Source organism: Lepisosteus oculatus, chromosome 4 (assembly GCF_040954835.1).
Source record: "Lepisosteus oculatus isolate fLepOcu1 chromosome 4, fLepOcu1.hap2, whole genome shotgun sequence".
In the NCBI taxonomy this organism is placed as follows: domain Eukaryota; kingdom Metazoa; phylum Chordata; class Actinopteri; order Semionotiformes; family Lepisosteidae; genus Lepisosteus; species Lepisosteus oculatus.
Window position 1 is genome coordinate 30,331,365 of NC_090699.1, and position 22,160 is coordinate 30,353,524.

Here is a 22,160-nt window from a genome sequence, read left to right on the forward strand (position 1 = left end):
AAAGCATACTGTACATCACTTTGCTGTAACAGAAGCCACCCACAATAATGAAACAAAAAGCTTCACGTACATCAGCATAATCCCATATGTTTTTTCACATCCCTTCACAGAGAGTGAGGAATTCCACACAATACAAAATCTTAACAACATTTCAGAATCATATCTCTGAATGTCAGGGTCGTAATGTCCCAGGAAGACATATTAAAGATATATTAGACGAAACTCGCATCAGTGATACTACAAATCCCCCTGGATTTCAGCAGCAGCAAGGCATTACAGTTGTTAGATAAGCAAAACTAAGGTTCCCCTAACTGGCAATAAAATAAGACACAAATAGTTCGAGATGGTGCAATATCAATGCCTTTAAAATCAACCTGTATACAGTAGGTGCACATTTCCCATCAATGAGTCAAAAAGCCTCTGAACCCCTCACACTCAGTTTGCATTTGTGTCTGCAGCTGTAAGTTACAAACATGACAAAACTGGTATTTTCTGATTTCAAGGGAATTAATTCCCAATGAGTCCATTAGTTTGGAATGTTTTGGAAGTCGTCTGTGAAACAGGATGTCACACACATGTGGCTCACTCACGGCTCTCCAGCTCTAGGCCGGTGACAAACTGGCTCACCTTGTCCCAGGTAGGCTCCGGAAATGGCTTCTTTGGCGGTGCCGAACCCCAGCTCGCGGCAGACCACGCTGGCCGCCAGCAGGTCCCAGCGGTGGTCGCACACCGTGCCCCACTTCCCCTCGCGCAGCACCTCCACACGGCCCTCGCCCAGCTGCGCGCCCGCCTTCAACCGCACGGCCAGCTGTCATGGGGCACGAGACAGAGGACGTCTCACACAGGGCCGCACATCCCCCTACCCGGCAAACAGTGGACCGGCTCTTTCTCAAGTTCAGATGTGTCCAAGAATTATGGCAGGAGGAAAGTTTGGCGAACACACATCCGTAGAATAGGAATCAGCAGGTCGTCTGATATTGCAAAAACACTATGCAGTACGTTAGCAAATTTTGCTGTCTGACAAATCCCACACTTCGACAATGCAACACAGCACACAGAGAAGAAAAATAAAAAAACAGCAAGTCTAGCAAGACCACAGTCATCCCATCCTTTAAATCAGTTTCTTGAGTGGTGCATGCACTTACAAAACTGAACAGGCAGATAAAATACAGGATTGAAATCAAGAAGAAATGCAATCTCTTCAGAGCAGCTGGTCTGAGGTTATTAAGCCATGCTCCCCGGGCCTCACCTCTTTGCTCTGTTGTTTGTGCGGCCGGTTTCCAGGGTTCTTCCTGAACTGCGGTCCCGGGACACAGCGGGCCACAGCGTGCATGCCATTCCTGCAGGGCACCAGGCTGCGGGGGATGGACAGCTGGACATGGCACTGCGACAGGCTGGGCTCGGTGCCTTGGCAGCTCACCTTCTCCACCCAGAAGCTCTTCTTCCGAGACATGGTGCTCAGTCTGCCAGGGAAGAGGGAACAAGCCGTTGCCTTGATGTGTGTGTGACTGATCGTTGCAGGGACCTTTCTCCCTCAACAGCAGTGGAAGCCTGTTACTTTATTACAGTGCCCTTTTGCAATTCAATACAAGAAATAAAAGTAAAATAAATAGCTGCGCAGTGAGTAAGGTATATTCCTGAATCATACCACTATACTGATCTCTTCTCTACGATGGTGAAACCTATAATCAGGGCCTGCACACTCCAGCAAAAGTGCTGCCATCCAGGTAACAATATGAGCAAAACGTCCTTCTTTTATCCTTAACTAAAGAAGAATAATTTTAATAAGACTGATCACTGTCAAAAGAATAGACTCCCAAAGTGAGATGTTTTATTTCATCTCTGCTGCAGCAGGTTTTATTAAAGTTATTTAAGTGACTCTTAACAAGTGTTGAAATGAAAATACGTTACCTGGATGCTGGCTTTTTCACCTTCGCATCCCACAGCTTTCTGTAAGAGACAAATGGTAGGCAATACTTAATTTCCACTTCCAAAAGCTACTGTACACCAGTGAATGGTGCCTACAATATTTGTTTAATTCACAATCTTGCTGTTAACACACTGAGGAGTCTTTGAGTAACACAGGCATCAAGCATCACAACACAAGATTTATAGAAAATCGGGTGAAGGAGACTGAAGTGTGGTGGGGTGTTCGGTAAAAAATATTTGTGAAACTGTAAGATCAGTAATGGATTTGTCTTGTGGTCCAGATCTGCATCTGCATTTCCAACTGCCTACAGTGATGGAACAAGAAATTTAATGATACAACACAACAGGGCAAAGAAAAAATCTAAATGGGCAAAACAAGCATTAGATTTTAAAGTAGATTTATTTCATGCTGCTTGCAGGTACTCTTGTGAATGTATCAACACAGATACCTCAGTGACCGCATTTGATCTAGAGTGACTTGGGTTTTTGAAAAAATCTAATAGAGGTGTGTCACAGGGTTCATCCAGTGCCCTGCATCTCCACTGACACTTCTGTCTGGTAAGGGATATACTGTACTGTACTTTACTGGAAACCTTTTCCCATAAGCAGTACTCAAGTATTCACATTATGTAAACATCCATTCAGCAAAACAAACAACATGTGCAATGTGGCACTGTGGTGAGAGGCCAGTGAAAGTCAAATCTCAGATCAGTTATTATCTTGCTCTGTCAATCCTACTCACATTAATTCCTACAGGATATTATTTTTTTCTCCCACAAAATTTCATGAGGTTTCAACCATCCTGTTGAATTCCAAAAATATTTCAGGGTTTGAAACCCAACGTTTTACAAGTATGCTACAAAGCACTAAATTCAGATTTACAGTAAACTACTCTTATACTGTACAAGAGAGTCAAGGATAAGTGCATAAATTAAGAAGTGGTTGTCATGGGGGATTTAAACTTTCCTCAGACAAATTGAGAAAAAACAATAGGAACATTCAAATGATATACAGTATATGGCTATCAGCTTTATCAAGGCTTCCTTAGTTTGTTAGAACATCGACTAGGTAAAATATCTGTATTGATTTAGCATTTCCAAACAATGAAGACAGATTGAAGACAAGAGATCTGAATGTACCATTAGAGGGCAACAATCCTAATGCTTTTCTTTGAAGTACTTAGAAAATCAACAAGTAAAATGTTGCAACTTTCAAAAAACAGACTATGAAGGGATGAGACAAAGCCTAATAGCAATAGAATGGGACATATTCATTTTAAACACTTAATCAAATACATTCATGGCATCAACTTATTGTCCTTATAACATGGAACACTTTTCCTCAAGCAATTAAACCAACAAAGAATGTAATAAAGGTTTAGAAAAACAAGATCTGGTTCAGAAAAGTGATGAACTACAAGTACAGGCATGTTATGAAAACGATATTTAAATAGCCAAGAGGGAGACAAAAATGAATATTTATCATGCAAGCTTAAATCAATATTTTGCGGTATTAGAACAGCAAAGGAACTGTAAAAGATAAAGTGTTTCAGGGATAAAGATGGGAAAGTTTAAGATAGATACTCCATTGCCCACTACTGTGGAAACTTGTCTTTGGCTTCTCCTATAAAAGTACAAAACAAACAAGCAAAATATAAAAGTCTTATCAAATCACATGAAGTACATGAAATGAAAACAATAGTATATCATACATAAAATAATGGATAAATAGGTAGTGGGGGACATTAACATACATTCATTGAGCTGTTTTATTGCAGAGGGGACAAAAGACTTCATATAAATGTTTTTATTTGAAATATGTGAATGTATTAAATGTATGTTTCACTTATATGTTTACCTAGGAAGGAACAGACAATGTGCCCCATGTGGAAGAAAGACAAAGATCTACTGTACGTGTATGTTCCATCATATTAGCGGAGTAGACACAGAAGTGCTTTAGGTACCAAGGACAGGTAAGTTTAAGGGTAGGTAATTTCCAGGGACTGATGGTTTTCTACCTGTTGTGCTTAAGGGAAGGAGTTGTTATTCATAGGCCATTAGCAAAAGTCAATTAATATAAAACACCTCCATAAAAAAGTATGACAAGTAATTATAAACCAAGCCTTACATCTATTTTGTGCATGGTTATGGATATAACAATTAGAACTAAATTGGAGGATTATCTCTATGACAAAAAATGTATTTCTAAGATAGTCTACATAAATTAAGATAAGATAGAAATAGAATACTCTTTAATTATTATTGAATGACGCTGTTCTTCACTTGTATCTTCAGGGGAAGGCATCTTAAAGAGACTTTGGATGTAGCAGGTAATCACAAGCATTAACATTTAAATCAGGACAAGTCTCATACTAGAGGGATTTGGCCATTGTGTCTCATGCCTTTCTTGGAAAGGTTTTGTGGGAGATGGACAGACTTGTACAGAGATCATTTCCTAAAAGATTAACAGCATTTTATCACCGTATTTTCATTAGAAAAATGTTTTTGCTGTTGTTTACATAACCTATACTAATGGAAAGGATTTCACTTTGACAACGTACAGAAATGTAAGAGTAATTTCTTAAATATCCAGGCACAATATATCTGCTGTGTGAGAGCAGGAAAGAGTCTCATTGTGCGGGAAACTAGCTCCAAATTAATATAAGAATGCACCATCAGCTGGCTTCTGGAACACACTCAATTATATCTTACGACATCCTCAGCATGTCTGCCTACACTGGTTTGTATAAAATGGATTTAAAAAACATCGACTTAAAAACAAACATTTCCTATTAGGCTGAGCCCAGTCATTCTTGCGCTGAGCCAGGAGCAGAGGTACAGAGCGTCAGGGGTTCATCCAGCTCAGCAGTGAGGTGAGCTCCTCTACAGCCACATCAAACACTGCTTCACTCTGCCTCTGGCACATTAGTAGGAAAGAGAGTCATCCAAACATGTGTCATTTCAGCCTCAACAGCATACCTAAGAGGGGAAGCAAACCGAGTCATATTGGAGCACTTTGAGAAGGAATGTATGAGTGGCACAAAAACACAAACATGGTCTATGTTCATTGCTCAAAATTCCCAGCATTTTGCTTTTCTAGTCAGGAGGTCAGAATTGGAATGCTAACCCTGCAAACACAGAAAGTTCACCATGTCCAAAGGATAATGTGTCACAGTAACTATTCCCATGAATGCTCTTGCAAAAGATGTACAGTAAAATCCATGTAAAGTCCAAACAACATGAGCAGTAGGGTTGGGAGCATAATAGTAGATAACTGTACAACCAGGTAAAAAAGGGTGTTTACTGTAATGCATCTGTACAGCTCTGTTGTAGTCACCAACAAAGTGATAATTCCACATATGTCTAGGAGAAGAAAGTTAGAACATTACGAGAGGGTGAAAAAAAGTCAAAATCTTGTGGATAATTTTACTTGTCCTTTGCTAGTTATCAACCACTGCTAATGAGAGAAACTTACTAGTGAAACAGGTCAAATCTGCAATAGTGCAACACTGAAGCAATCTTAAGGGTGTAGAATCAAAAAAACAAGTCAAGAAAAAAACAGATTACAGCTTGTCTTCTGATCAAGCCAGAAGAGGACGTTTAAAGAAAGGGAAAAACATCTAAATGTTTTTAGTTAATAAAGGTCACGAACAACTGCATTTAGCCAGTAAGGCTACCCAAGTGTTACAAAAAAACTGGGATTGTCTGCCATGTGGTTGTGTACTAACTTGTTGCACAGACCAGACACAAAAGTATGCCTGATTAAAGCAGCTTTGCAATTTAAAAAGACTTAAAAACCACTTAGTTTCCAAGCAACAAAAATGCCTAACACACACACATTGTGACATGTGGCACTTTATTTTCCCTCCACAATTACAGACCCTCAATATTGCTGTGCTTTCTGGCAGGAATTCCAAGGCAATGCCTATCAGTTCCCTTCTTACCAAAACATAAATATAATACTATTAAAATAAACAGTGTTACCTAAAATGAGAACAGCAGCAATAAACCAAAGCAGAAAGGCAAACCAAGTCTCCTTGAGCATTAGCTGAGCGATGAAATGAGCATGCTGTTGCACTGCTAAATAAATTCTTGTTTTTTATCTAGTGTGAAAGAATGCCATATTCTCCCGTAAACTTTATATGTATTTCAGTGGCTAATCTTCCCAATGAAATTCTACACTATCACGAGAACAGTCTTGTTGTTCAAAGTTAGCTTTTTGAATAAATTCTCACAAATCTATGTACCAAGATATGTGAAGTCTAAAGATGCATAATCCAACACCCTTGAATACACACTATTTATTTTGTTTCTAATTAAAGCAGATGAGAAAACACTGTAAAACACTGTAAATACCTTTGCCAGGAGGGTCAGTGGTGGATTCAAAAGTTTTATTTACAAAGTTAACACCCCACGCGTGTAGAGATAATTCGTCCTGATGAGAACTTACAGTGCAAACAAACTTTGTAAATAATGCGTTTTGTTTACTTCCTGTAATGGCCTGTTCCCCAAGTCTCCACCTGCCAGTGTAATTGGCCTTGGAGTCCCACCCCAAGTTTACAAACCCAGGAAAGGGAAATGATAGCTCTGACACCCTTCGGAGCTGGTCTCCACAGAGACAACCACCACTAAGCCGATTATCCTGACATGCCCCCTGCCCTTATTTCTTCGCTGGCATCTACTCTCTGGGCTGGGAGGACTCTGATAAGCGGTTGCTGAATTTGCACCTGCTACCTAATAATTTCAGGCAAGCGTGTGAGAGTGAATGTTGCTGGAAGCACTTTCATTGAGGGTGCCTGACTTTGCAAGTCCTGCAAATCTATTTAAGTAGCGAGAACAGACCTACGGAAGAGACTCGCTCTTCATGGAAGATAGAAGTGCTCTCTCTGACAGCCACACTCCATTCAATGACACTTGGAGGCTGAGATCTTGGATGGCCTGCTGTCACAGCCTGCACTCTTACAGGTGAGGCAAGACAACTTTAATACAGAGGGAGGATAGCACAGCCCCTGGGAATTATCCTTCTGAACTGCAATAGAAACATCCAGGCAGGAATTCATTACGAGACCACGTGACATGAAATGACCACAAACAGATTAAAGAGTGAGAGAGGAGATGGAGGTCCCAAAAGGCTCCTTTGGTTCCTCCTCACAGAATGTAGGATGAATGTTTGCCTAGGGGCTGTTAGGTCAGTTGTAAGCAATGCAATTCGTTCACAAATTAAGGAAGCACCAAGCTGACCAAAAGGAAGCTCGGTCTGGGCAGAAACCAGTCTGCAGAAAGATCTCCGAATGCAAAGTAGTCACCAATGTTTTGTGCTGGATTCCGGCAGAACCCAACCCAATCAGGCACTGAAAAAGGAAAAACCTTTTTTTTACAAAAAGGTTAAATAACAATATGTTTAATGAATTAACACGTTATAAATAGATTCCCAATCACAACCAACTCTTCCAAAACACCAACCACACTTTTCAAAGTAAAAAAATAAATAAAGCTGTTGCAGTATCTTAAAATTCAGAAACATTTGCCAAGAACTTCAAGCACATTTTGAAAAAAGGAACAGGCGTTTTTAAAATACTAAATATAGACATCAGTGCTAATGACACTCACAAGGTACAGTTTGTATGTGCTCGCCGTCTGTCCCTCTCCTAGTCTCCACAGTTGCTCTGCTCACGTCACAGACCTCTGCTGACACAGCAGGCCAGGGCTGGGAGCAGCTGTAATTGCACCCTTTTTGCAAGAATCTTACAAAACCCTCAGGCCTCTCCAAAGTTTAATTATAGCATCTTCTGCAAGCAGCCAAGAGACACTGGGCTGTAAATTAGAAGAGGAGTGGCTGAGAGACAATACAGCAAGGAAAGAGCCTGATCTCTGAGACGTGCCTGACATCAGGAGTGCAGTCTGAAGCTGGCTGCCACAGCCTCAGCCTAGGTAGCCCTGGACAGCAGCAGGCACAGAGTGCCATCATTCGAATGATTAAAGACAATCAAACTATTAAGACCCCATATGATTCTGAGGGCTTCATCATTTGCACTTAATATTGGTTGGTATTCAAAATTATTTTTAATCAATGAATAGTCATAGTATTAATATTCAACTGCTCGAGCACATCAAAGAGCTCCCAAAAGACACTTCTGTTACTCCAAAGTATCTACCAGATGCCTTCCAGGGCTTAAGGGAATGTCTTCATGTCTTCCTGGAAAGAAGTTAAACCTTTTTAGTCTTGAACAGAGAAGATAGCGAGGGGACTTGAAATAACTTCTCAAACGATCTAGCAAATAGGGCAAATCTAGGGTGAATAGCCTTCTCTCATTTGTAACTCTCATAAAACACCATCTAACCTTTTTGAGGAGATTTTCTAAGGAATGTCCAACCAGTGAGCAGCACTCCCTGAGATTCCTGATTGACATCTGTCTTGAGTGAATGCAGCTCAGAGGCTTTACTCTGTGGTTCAGGATATAAATCTAGAAACCACTTCAGTGTCACCTCCCTCTAAATTAGAGACCAAGACTGCAGATAATGACATTACTGTGTTTGTGTTGTTTTTCTAACAATGCCCCTCGCTCTGAGCGGTGTTTAAAGTCAGGTGACAAGGAAGTCCTTCACGACTCCTTCCAGAGGCTCCTTGCATCATGCTGGCGTCATGCCTGAAACCAGCCACTGACCTGGCACAAGAGACAGCCTTGTTTGTACACAGAATGGACACGGCTGTCACTGAGTGTTCTGTTTCACCATGATACCAACAAGAACCTGACTGGACTCTCCCACCACACCAGGTGACAACTACATGTTTCCTCTGTGGCTGACCTATGACAAGGTCAGACACAGATGTACAGAGTACCTAGGACACTGGAAGGCTCAGGGATTGGGATAAAATGCTTATTAAAAAATACTAGTTTGTTTCAACTGACAGAGTTGTTTTTACTTTTGTGCAGTCACAAAACTGAAAGATAAGGAAACAGTAGAGACTGACAGTTAAACCCAAGGGACTTGGAAGTATTATATTCTAGCTTCTACAAGTAAGGTACAGAGACAACTGTGGTTCAGGTCATAGGGATAAGTCAACTGGACCTGTGCTAATCGCTCCTGGACCGGGCCTGAAGGAAGTGAGCTATTGCCTAACACATGCACGTAAAATAATAGATTTACACTATTCAATTGTAACCAATTCCTGAAATACCTTCTGTATAACCAAGCATTAAATCAAACATAGTCATTAAGATTCCATTTATAAAAGCAAATCAAACAGCAGTACATTTTTCAAGAGCATAAAATGTTACAGAAGTTACTTTTTTTACCCTGTCCCACTAATTACATAAATGTGTCCTTTACAGTAATGTAGTCAACATGTTAGAGATGGAGGACTAGGAAGATTGGTAAAGCAGGTATGGTCAGTCCTGGTCCCGGAGAGCCCGTGTGTCTGCAGGTGTTCATTCCACCTCAACTCTTAACAAAACAACTCAGCTGATTATTGACTTAATGGGACATATTTTTGACAGCTTCCTCCAACTCTTCAGATATCGGTGCTTTGTAAAGACCTAGAAAACCTACAGACACACTGGACACCAGGACCAGAAAAGACCATACCTGAGCTAAGGTATAGTACTTGAGATATTATGACCCACTGCCCAGAAGAATCTGGAACCTGGTGTGGACCAAAAACAACTGAAGATAGTGTAATCACACAAGCGCAAAACAGACATGGGCCTGCACTAACACACAACTGCAGACACCAGGATGGTATTATAAAACTTTGCAAAAATGGGGTAATTGTATGAAATTAGACAACAGGACTGTGGTGTCAGGGAAAAAACAAGCATCACAACCCATAATGTTATTTAACAAATCTACATCTGACATTAATCACAGAGATCTAAAAAATGTTAAAAACCAAATGCAAGCAGAAGCATAACTAACAATATAATTAGCTGCAATATAATTTTCCCTTGTAGACACCAAGCTGCTTTTAGATAGCAGAGCGCACGAAAAAGCAGAGCACATCAGAAAGCAGAGCAGCCTTAATGGTTATATTGCTTAAGGTTCCAGAGCAGTACCTTAATCCTTGTCTTTTACCTGTTTTAAAGTCTGTCGCAGAAAAGTCTGTACATCAGGGCTGTTCTAAATATCAAGAGGCATTAAGAAGCAGCAAATACTACTGAAACCAATACTTATTCGTTGTCTGGTACTCTGACTGACCAGTACTGTCAACCAAAACACCCAGGGAATCACTTTTCTTTTCCAACAGCATCTCATGGGGCTGCACATAGGGTCTGTAGATGTCTATTGATGCTCAGCGGACTGGACGTCCACTAGGGTACAGACCATTTTCATTCCAATTGCAATGGGCAAGTAATAATGGTTCGTGAGGGCGTTGTGGGATACCCGGTAGGACTGTGGGCACTGAGTGAGCAGATGAGCAAAGTGTAGCTCTGTGGTGTTGTGTGTGTGTGTCAGAGGGGACTGCTGGGATACCGCAGAGGTCTTTAAAAAAGTTCAGTGAATAAACACTAAGTGCTGTGTGGAAAGAGATGAAGCTTCCTGGGCCGCACAGCTACAGTATATTTACACTCGGAGAAGGACTCTAAATATAGCTGCCTGTCCATGTGGCGCTGTGACACGGCTGGGGAGTCACAGACAGCACACCCAGAGTGGTGCACCCAGAGGCAGACAGCGCCCCTCCCCACCGCCAGGCTGCGGAGGGAACAGGGAGACACCCCAGGAAAGAGAGATTTCAGCAATGCCTTCACGTGGCCTCAGACTACGGCTTGGCTTTTTCCACTTGTTACTCTGCCTCCAGGGGGAGAGCTAAATGTGTTCATTTCTACAGATGAGTTCTGTTCATTACACATGAAGGAAGCAAACTCCATAAGGAAAATCAATCTGGACTCTTCCACGGGCCAAGAATCAAGAAACTCCTCATTACACTGTTTTTTTATCAAAGACTTTCTTCCACAGTGTCAAGTGAAACAAGTCATCAGCCTTTACATAAATCACGTGCAGCTCTCAGGCGTAAAGTGCTAAACATTTTACACACCAATGTTTTTTTTTTTTAATTAAAGATCTGTTAGGGATAAAGAGTGCATTTATGTAGAACCAAGTAATGAGAGCTTTTGCACCCATATGGTTTAACGAAAGGAACAGAATACAGTATTCATGTTCAAGTAAAATCTTCCTCAAAGTGGATTCAAGTATAATAAAGGGAAAGTGGTTTTATTCACTTTAAAAAAAATAGAAGTAACATTGGAAACAACAGTCAGCTAAAAACAAATTAAATAATTGAAAGGATACTTGAATAATAATCCTCTGTGATACTGGAGCCTGTCACAGAAACCTGAGAGTCACCGTCCTACTGCTCTTCTGAAAATGCAGCAGTTGAAATTGGTCAACTGTTTGCAGAATTCTAGATGGTATTAGTGCGAGGGGAAGATCAATATGCCATTATGTAGAAGGTCTGGCCCTTAAAACTGTCTGCTGGGCGGAGATAACACAGCGGAATGTCTATCCAGCAGACTGCAGAGGTGACTTCAGTCTGTGTTGATAAATTTAATAGATCTATCTTAATACAGATCTGTAAGACTGAAGCTGATTTCTTATTATTTATGCATTTGTTTTACATTGTGACTCATTTTCTTTACTCACACTTGAGAATACTGAAGTGCATGTTAAAGAATGCAAGCGCAAAATGGACAGTATCTACTGTACATCAACAAGCCAAGCCTGAGAGCCTCAACCCTGTCCTGCAATAGTGTTTAAAAATTCCATTAGTCTTCCCTTGCTGTTATTCAATAGAAGTGTACAGCAGAAAGCAGAAACTTATCCATCATCTAGAAACTTACTTGTACATCCTGACATTATGCTGCTCTGCAGATGGGAATCCCAGCATGCCACACACCACCTGGCTGCTGTTGAGAGTCCAGCCCAGGTCACACACCTGGCGCCACCTGCCTGCGTGTTTCACCTCCACCGCGCCCTCGGTGATGGGGGCACGGACCTTGGTGCTGGCAAGAATGGGCCGGAGCCGGACTTCCTCTATTTGGATCCTGCTGCCTCCCTGCAGGACACACAGGGTCACCAACACTAGCACTTTCTCTAGGGTGCGAACATGTGAGCACAAGAGACTGACATTGTAAAAGACTGTGTTGTTGTGACAGAAGGGCCCCTTCCTGTTGTTCTGCTGTGGTCTTTAAGCCCTTGCTCACCCCTGTTTTACGGTCTTTAGACAGGCAAGCTGTCCTACTCCAGACAGAGCTAAATGCAGCTCTGGTCTGTGCTGTTTTATTAGAACACAGTTTTCTTGGCAGGAGCTCCTGTGAGAGAGTGGTTTAGATTCAACATTGACCTGACTGAGGTTCCAGGAACAGGCAATCCTGCAGTGCTGAGTGGGCAGCGGTGAGCGGTGGGCAGCTCAGGAATGGAATGAATGTCTTGGCTGCCGTTTTCTGTCCAGGTGCAACTCCTGGTAATGGTGACTGAAAAGCAGCTTCACAGATGCTGCCACACTCAGTCAGCTCACACTTCCTGTTTGTGGTCCCCCTTCTGGCCTGATGTGCTATTATTGCATAGGCGCCTGTTCTGTTATGTATTAATCCTACAGGTACACATTTGAGATTTCATAAATATATGTGTTTCCTTTCCATTTCTTTTCTGGAGTCACAACAAGCAAGCAATATTATCTTATTTCATCTCAACTTTAAGCAAACGATCACCACTGGGCACTTTGTAGTCAAGCACAGAATTCATTAATTATTGTGAGAATTCATCCCTGATCCACAACACAATGAAAGGAAAACCTAAATAAGCAGAAACATAGACAGGATTCTGTTATTTTAAATACAGAATTAATTGACGTTTTTTGTAGGAATACAAGAAGCCACATTGCCGCTCATTAAAGTTTGGAAATGTGATTATGTCAAATGGGCCCTTTCCAGGAAAGGGATCTTCTCCTGCTATGCTCTGAACCTGTGCATTTCAGGGCCAGTCTTTATACCTGAGAATATGCAAAAACGTCTGAAGGGGAGGGTTGGAAACCCTTCAGTTCCTCACCAGGTTGATGAGGTTGTTGGGGCGCCCTTGACGCTGTGTGACCATGTTCCTCCTCTCCTCGGTGCAGATCACCCCCAGATCCTCTGAGTGCTTGCAGTCACTGATGCCCCAGCCGTTAAACTGGCACTCTGCCAGGGACTTCTCAGTGCCAACACAGCGCACATTGTCCATCCAGATGGGACCTGGCAAGGACAGCAGTGCAGGTCCAGCGTGAGAGACAGATTCTACCCCCAGACAGACAAGGGCAGTATCCTGGACTCGTGGGGAAAGATTCCCTCACTCCAGTGTAATAGAATCAAACCCAGGAAGACCTGTCTCCATACGGCCTTCTGTGATTAACAACCAATGAACACATACAGTAAGTACATCCTTTAGCCACAAATACGAGAATGAATCTACTTCTAAAACACGAACATCTTCCTTCATCTACTCAGTTTAGCAAGGACAGCCTCCCAGACATGACAAAAATAAAATAAAAGTCCCTTTAAAAACTGAGCCAAAGAAATGATATTCATTAAGAAGATTTATTCCAAAAGCAGACATATTAAGTAAATGCTCTCACTGGCAAACTTACATACAGCAGCTTCTATAGGGCCTACATAATCTAATTTTTATACTTTTATAATGAATTCAATTCACGGCTAAGTTTAACCAGTGTTAGACAACACATACTAAAAATACAACAACTAGTAAAATTATTTGATGGTGCATTTTAATTTAGAATTATGACAAACTTGGAACTTTGGAGTCTTTGAATAATCTATGACGTACGCAATCTGAGGACAGTCAAATTGCAAACAATATCACAATAATACAGGATGGTAATTTTCAATAACTAAACTCAACAGCAAATAGAGGGCATTTTGCAAGCCATAACAATGTGTGACATAATTATTGCAAACATGCATGGAGATGCAGTTTGTGCTGCTGGATCCAATGGTTCAAGGCACATTTTCAAGCAACTGACCCACACGGCCCGACTGGGCATCTTACTCACTGATTCCAATTCACTGGAAGAATATTAGTAGTACTGATAATAGAAAAAATACAGGCAATTTAGCCTGGGGACTTCTTGAGACCTGGAGCAGTGAAATCATTGTAACAGTTTAAATTTGCACTGTGAGATCTGTTACGGGGTTAAATGGGTTACATATTGAGTTTTGATCATATGATGAATGGTAGCTGACACACAGCCACATGCCTGATTATCTCCTAAACTTTGATTAGTTTAATCAAAGACATTCCAGCAGCCACATCATCCTGCAACTCACAACTGGCAGCCACTGAAGCTCTGCAGATATGAGCCTGGTTAGTACCTGGATGGGACTCCTGGGAAAAACTAAGGTCGCTACTGGAAGAGGTGCTGTGTAGGTGTAATACCCTAGTATAGTGACGTGGACACTATACTGTAAAAAGGCGACATCCTTCGGATAAGACATAAAACCGAGGTCCTGACTGTCATTGGTAATTAAAAAGCCCAGGCCATTTCTCAAAAAGAGTAGGGGTGTTACCCCGGTGTCCTAGCCAAATTTCCCCCTGGCCCTTACCAATCATGGCCTCCTAATAATCCCCATCTATGAACTGGCTTCATCACTCTGTTCTCCTCCGCACTAATAGCTGGTGTGTGGTGAGCGTTCTGGCGCACTATGGCTGCCGTCGCATCATCCAGGTGGGGCTGCACATTGGTGGTGGTGGAGATGAGTCCCCATTAACTGTAAAGCACTTTGAGTGAAGTTTCCAGAAAAGCGCATATAAGTGTAAGGAATTAATTAGTTTACCATCCTTTGTTATCCTTTTACTTTTTCTAACTCCATATTTTTCGATAGCAAAACCAACAGAAAAAATCTGGCACAAAATGCCATGACTGGGTAAATAAAAAGCCCTAAGTTATATATTTCATGTAAAGCATGAACTATCACTATAGTGAGACTAATATGCCTTCAGAATGCCTGTTTATTTAATTTTTCTGTCTTGGGTTTGCTGTGATGTTTCCAAAGTCTCAGTTCATTAAACTTTTCAGTGGGATGGACATAAAACTCAAAATAGCCTTGTAAAAAATGAAAAATCATAGGCACTTAAAAACTGTGAAGTGCACTGAGCTATAATGGGACTCCACTGTGTTTTTATAGAAGCCAGGCTGTTTGCTGAGGTATCCGACATAGGAAAAGACTTACTGGTACTCTAGTTAAGCCTAATGACAGTGCCCTTTCGCCAGCATTGTACTGCATTACTCTGGTTTATGGGGAATTTTATTGCATGTTCATTTTAAATTAGAGGGCAAAGCGAGAGAAGCAACATGAAGGAGCCAGGAACTTTGGTCACTATATTTCCAATTTGACAGAAAATAACCAATTAAAAATATTATAAATCTCTTTGCCTGTAAATTTCAAACACTGAGTGTTTAAATTATTGACAGTGCACTATGATTTCATCCATTGGCCCTTGTGAAAAAGAGCTGTAAAAACATTCTCTCAGAGGCTGTCACTACAAGACAGGCTGGGGAAACTGGCAAGGCCAGAGCTGGGGTTTTGGTGGTTTGACCTACAAGGCAATGAGAGTTGCACACAGATCCCTTTTATTTAAAAAACTTTTTTGGCTGACTTCAGTATCTTTTACTTCATTACTGAAAATGTTATATTGTTTGCTCTCATACCATACAGTCCATCCATTTCCTAACCACTTCATCCAGTTCAGGGCTGTGAGGGGAGCTGGAGCCTATCCTGGTAAGCAACAGGTTGAAAGGCAGGGTACACGCTGGACAGGAAGCCAGTCAATCACAGGGCAGAGAGACGTGAAAACCAATGCGCACACACTCAGACCAGTGCCAATTTTCCTAGAAGTCACTTAACTTACCAGGAACTGGAGAACCCTGAAGAATCCCATGCAAATACAGAAAGAACATGCAAGCTCCACACAGACAGCACCCCAGGTCTGGAATTGAAACCAGGGCCCAGTGCTGTGTGGCAACAATGCTAACCACTGTAACACCATGCTACCCTGCTTTCATACCTATAAATCAAAATATTCAATACAAACACGACAAGACCTACTAATAGCAGCGCTGACGTAAGTAGGCAGTACATAGTTTGAGTGAGTGAGGCCTTCCTGCCTTTAAAGCCAGGGATGGCTGTTTGTACTGAGGTACTCACCTTCCCCCTCGCCGTACCTGGCACTGTGTGCCCAGGTGATGCCCCCCACGAATCCTAACTCTCGACACGCCACGTTGGCCAGATTGAGGTCGACGTCGTCATCACAGACAGTGCCCCAGGTGCGGTTGTAGAAGATCTCAAGGCGGCCCTCGTTGGGCCCGCGGGGGGACCCCGCCAGGCGCAGCTTCGTGGCGGGGGCGCGGCGAGAGCGGGCGGGTCCTGGCGGGGGGCTTCCCTGGGCCAGCAGAACCAGCAGGGGACTCACGGACAGGAGGAACCCCAACATCGCAACAGGACAGCTGGAGCAAAAACACAGCACGTGTAACAGAGGTCTGGGTCTTTTACGACGACTTCAGCCCTGTTACTACTCTGATTCTCACAGATGAAGGTCTGCGGATCAGGGAACTTGCTTTCAGCCGAAATGTGCATTCGCAGAGCCATTTTTGTGCACTGCAAGACTGCACTGCACGTGGAGCAGGGTGGGCACCAGCTGCAGGAGAGGTGAAGCTCTCGCTAGCAATGCTACAAGCTCACAGGCGTCCCTGGCGTCAAAGGGATTGCTGGTGTGTAGTGAACACTGCACCCTGGCTCAGGCCGTGACACAGTCCACAGCTCTGCTTCGGGAAACCCTGGTCTCCGCCAGAGAATGACACACCCTGGTCCAGTGCGTGACCAAAAAGAGCAGGTTTCAGGCACCACACTGAAGGCCATTTTACATGACACTGACATGATTTTACTCAAGCCTGTGTGATTCCACATGACAAACGTATGTAATATGAGTTCTGGTACCCAAATCCATCCTTACTCCTTCACCTTGTATTACAAAATCAGTACCTGGACAACATTAGCTCTTCCAGTAACGCATTCAGTAGTAAATATAATGAGCTTCATGATCATTTCATTAACAATAATCCTTTGCCTGTGGATTTCATTTATTTAAATGATGTAAAATATTACTCCTATATATCAGGTACTGTATATAAGATGAGCAGTGTCTTACACACATACTAAATATGTCAATTGTTAAATGTACGTGTGTATGTAAATGAAAAATCCTTCTCGCTTCCAGAGCACTGTTAACTGAGACTTTCTGCAATGAAAAAATGTTTTCTGAGTGGGCTTTTTCAAGGAAAAAAAAAGTCTGGTACACAGTCAGACCCTTAAAGAGCAGCCCTGCCACCATCAGGAGAAAAGGAAAATTGCAACAGGAACTGCTTTTGTGCTATATTGAAAGTGTGAGTGATAAATTCGGAAAACAAATCTGGCCTCTTTCATGGCCAGTATGTTGCAATAAAAACAGCATGTAATAAGCAAAGCTAAGTTGTGGATCTACCTGGGAAAAAAGCTTAAATATGTGACACAACATATTTTAAAAGGCAAATATATTTAAACTGTAACTACAATCCAAACGTTGGTCAGTGGAGCTGTGAAAGATTTTAAAACATGAAAATTAGAAAATATCCAACTAACTTAATGTCATCACAAACAGAATCGCATCAGTTTATTGTGCAAAGAATAGGCACCAAGACATAGGTGATTTGGGGGCCATAAGGGTTCACGTAACTACTATGACTACATTCATGTAGTCAGACCTACCTAGGAGTGTCACATTTGTGTTTTTTCTCTGTCCACCTCCGCACCCAGCCTGCAGGGGGCACTGTGACCTGACTCCCTTTGGTTCAGACTGGAGTGCGCTAAAACACTGCATGCTAAAGGATGCACTCAGCTGCTCCCTGTGAAGCCATGAAGTCATGCTCCTCTCCTGGGTGTGCTGAGAGCTCGGCTAGCGGCTGTCGGTCTGTGGCTTCCCTGTGGAGCACCGCCCTCTCAGTTTCACAGCACAGCAGGAATGGAATTATACACAAATTACAGGAGCTCCGACTTGCCCCTCCAAGAATAGATGTTCTGGTTCCAGGCATGACAACCATTGATCTACATCTTCCTCTAATTATCTGATTATTCATCTGTGCTCCTGTTCTATGCTTTTACTTCATATTTACTTCATATATACTTCATATGTCTACAGACTACTAAGATGTACAGATTTGAATTCACTACTTCATGTCTTAGAATTGAACAAAATGAAAACCCTTTTGTGTTCACTGAATTAAAGCACATGAGACATCACGTAAATGTTATGTCTCATGCAGTAATGGGAAATGTAGGAATAGTTCAGAGCCAAATATTAACTTTGCCTTATGAGCAAAAGTAAATCATTAAAATTCACCAAGAAAAAGCCTGGTGCCAGGAGACTTGAAGATTCACCAAAAATGCTTTGAAGGCTTAGAAATTTAATGTTGCTTTTGAGAGAACATAATTCATCTGTAACTGTTTCTAAGTATAAGCATCACATAACAAAAAACATATAATGAGTATATATAATATAAAATACTGCATATATAATAAGTATGTATTATACAATTATATCCATGCACTTTCAGTGACTGCTTTATCCTTAGAGGGTCATCAGTCCGGAGTGTAAACTGGATCCTGCCACAGTAGGGCACAGAGCGCAAGGTGGGTTGAGATGCTGGGTGGGGTGCCAGTCCATCACAGGGCGCACACACACACACAGATGCTTTCATTCCCACAAGCTCAAAGGGGGCAATTTAGAAACTCCAGCAGCTCGTTCGACTGTGGGAGGAAGCTGGAGCACACACAGACTCGGGGAGAGCATGCAAACTTCACACAGGTGTCCCAGTCTGAACTGTGATACAGCAGCACTAACAGCAATGCCACCCTACCACCCTATATGCATTATTTCAAATACAGTTACAATAATTATATTTATTTTTTACTGAACATATGTATATGTTACATAATAATTTTGGCCATTTCACAGGTCAAAGTTAGCTAAGTCAGGCTAATACGTCCTAAGGGCAAAAGTGCCACCTGCAGCAAGCCACTTTAGCTTTATATACCCAAAGCACAATTAGACATATACGGTATTTATATGGTTCCACTTTCTAGTTGTGATATGGCCAGAGCCAATTGGTATTCACAATCCCATTACTCACAGCAATCACTTGCTCTCAAGACACACCATAATATACAGGAACAAGCAGAGGTTAATACCATACTGAAGAGTTAAAAGACAAAGGAAAAAGCAAGATTCTATTTCTTCCATTGCAGTTTGCACACTGATACAGTTTCCCACTCAAACATGCACTTGTGTATGTGATACTGGTATATATACAAGTATCACATACACAAGAATTAATAGGAACAATCCCATTGTCCAAACGTGAGTACGGCAGCACCAAAACACTTTCCAACAGCAAATAGCAGGATACAGTACGTAAGCTGAGCCAAAATGGGGAAACCTAAATTTTAAATTGTTGGCTCAATTTGCCAAACCTATAAGCAAACATTTAAAGAACCAATCGCTGGTTTAGCTACAAAAAAAGCACAAACAAAGGCTTTGGGAATTCACAAACTACTTGTCACTCTGTATGTTATAAAAAATAGAAAAAAAACATCATGCAGTCCACTTTTTAAAAAAACATCAACCCTCACTTGGTAAAGATCCATAAATGGCAACTGCTTACAGGCGGTGAAAACGGTAAAGAAGGACCCCTTAACAGCAGACAAATAAATGAGACGAGAGACACAATCCACTCACCTGGCAGGCAGTGCTATTTAGAGCCACTTGCGTCTTTGGGAGAGAGTGAGTGAATGAAGGAGTGTGCTAGTCTCTTTACACTCTATCCTTCTTCTCTCCCTCCCTTTCCCCCTCCTTCCATCACTTTCTCCTTCCCTCCCCCATCTTGCTTTTAATCTCTCTCTCACTTGGTTTTTTCTTCTTGCAGGTTGATCAGTTGAAGGTTTCTCTTAACTTCTAGCTCACCCATTGAAAAAGCTCAGTTAAAAAAGAAGGAAGAATACCCCAAGTTTGAAAACTGTAAAAACATTATAAGCATAATGTAGCCTTTTGCCAATGTACAAGTTCACTTATTGTGCCTTCAAATTTGCTTTAGCATACTATTTGAAAATGTCAAGAGGGAAGATCTCTCCATCACAATCCTTTTTAAGTGCTGTCTCTTAGTGGAGAAAAATGTATTCTGATCCTCGGAGCTGGGACTAAGGTTGGATCAGCCAACCCGACCATCGGTGGAATATAATTTTTGATCATTCCTGGAGAATGAGCATAGCTCCCACAATCTCTGTTGGTTTCTCTCTCTCTTACACACACACACACACACACACACACACACACACACACACACACACACACACACACACACACACGCGCGCGCAAGCAGCTCTGCCTCTGTAATGACCTGCGTGTCAATCTTTGTCCAGGAGCTGTGTTGGAAGTTGTGTCCATCAAGAAGATGCAGCACTGTGATTAGAAGGCACTGTGCCCCACAATGAGACATAGGCAAATAGAACAAACTATAAAACCTTAGTGTGCAGCGTGACTCACTGTCCTGCCTCAATACACAGCTTGATGAGGTCTTGTCAGCAATCAAGCAGACAAGACCGCGTCATCCAGTCTGTCTTCGCTTCTGAAATGGCGAGTTTTTCCCGCTTTTCATCCAGCTGAGCCAATTTCCCTTCCCATCTGCTTACACACCAGATTGTCCCCAAATAGCACTGGACGACCATGTGACAGCCCAATAGGCCAACTTTTCGAATGAAATAGAACCTTCGGCTACACAGTTGTCATAATGTGTAAAATAGAAGGGTATGCACAATGAAATGATTTCAAGGCAAATTACTGAGAGAAATATGCACCAGAGCTATTTATTTACTAATTCTTGTTTGTCTGTATGTCAAGTGAAAAATGTTTGGAATTGTTAAGTAAGAAAGTGAAATCTAAATCTTGTACAAATTAACAAATAAAGACATGTAAAAACATGTTTGAAATGCTGTAAATCAAATTCTGGAAATTATTATTATTATTATTATTATTATTAAAAGCACACACATTTCATTGATACTCACTTGCCATATGCTTGTCAACACAGCAGGTGTGGCAAACAAGTTTTTTTCAGCTGATTTTTTTCCTTCCAAAAGCACACCATGCAATTTACTTGTTTGTGTGTCAAAGTCTGTGGGACTGAGTGCCCGAGTGCCTGTCCCTCCCTCTATGGTAAACCAAAGAGAGGAAGTACAGGCCCCTGGTAGATCAAATTAATCAAAGAGGAAAAAACTCACTGGACAAACCAAAAATATCTGAAATATAAAAGTCCAGGACGTCTTAGCAGTGGCACCAAGACAACAGTAATTTTGAATTCCTGTTTGTTCTTCAGCTGGTAGGAGTTCAGCAACCACACAATGTGTATTGCATGTCTGAGGATCCTAGGGGAGCTTTTAAGAGCAAAAACAGGCGTTTTGGTAAGAGATTGGAGCACTGGAGACCTCAGGTTATTTTCTGAAGAAGGAAATTTTGTTGGAGAGCGAAAGAGAACATGTCCATGCTCATTTTGGAGACTTCTAGAAGGCAGAGACTAAAGTGTTAAAGCCCAGGAAATGGTAGTGCAGCATTATAATCTGCTCCATTGAAGTGTGCACTTTTGTCAGCTAGCAGAGAATAGAGTGCTTTTGGAGTCCACTGTGAAGACGATGTCCAACACGGCTGGTCACCGAGCGTCAAGACCGCTCGAGACAAACCAAGAGTGGAATGCTGTGCCTTTAAGAGCTGCTGTTGTGGCTCTATGGTCTCTCCACCTCCCTGTAATTACACACTGCTGAACTGGCTCTGCCCTCACCCTCAATTTGTGGTGGCGTGAAATCAATATGTGCTCTCCAACAATAAACAACTGCCTTTTCAAATTATAGCACCTCCTTAGCTTTTAAAAAAATAAGAATTTTGCAACATTCAGCTTCAGCTTTCCCTTTATCAGAAAGGAAGGATGAAACAGTCACCTAAAAGTGACAAAAAGGGTGGTCATTTCAAGCCTTTGTAGAGGCACTAGGATTCACACTAAAGACTCTTATTCACAGCATGATTAAAAGATTCTTTCTGCCAAGTTCACATTTCGCTTGTGGAAAAGGGAAATTCCTGAATGAAGTCACCTACTGTGTATTCTTCTAC

General features: G+C 41.8%; 1 protein-coding gene across 1 annotated transcript in view; it reads right to left on the bottom strand.

Moving 5' to 3' along the window:
- Nucleotides 1-20,285, bottom strand: part of loxl4 (lysyl oxidase-like 4) — a 39,028-nt gene extending 18,743 nt beyond the window's left edge. Inside the window, exons 1-7 of the mRNA XM_015346523.2 lie at nucleotides 19,743-20,285; nucleotides 16,121-16,419; nucleotides 12,972-13,153; nucleotides 11,765-11,979; nucleotides 1,912-1,950; nucleotides 1,250-1,463; nucleotides 628-808 (exon numbers count right to left, since the gene is read on the bottom strand). Of these exons, the coding sequence (XP_015202009.1) occupies nucleotides 628-808; nucleotides 1,250-1,463; nucleotides 1,912-1,950; nucleotides 11,765-11,979; nucleotides 12,972-13,153; nucleotides 16,121-16,406 (1,117 nt within the window). The 5' untranslated portion in view covers nucleotides 16,407-16,419; nucleotides 19,743-20,285. The remainder of the gene's footprint in view (nucleotides 1-627; nucleotides 809-1,249; nucleotides 1,464-1,911; nucleotides 1,951-11,764; nucleotides 11,980-12,971; nucleotides 13,154-16,120; nucleotides 16,420-19,742) is intronic.
- Nucleotides 20,286-22,160: the final 1,875 nt, after the last annotated feature.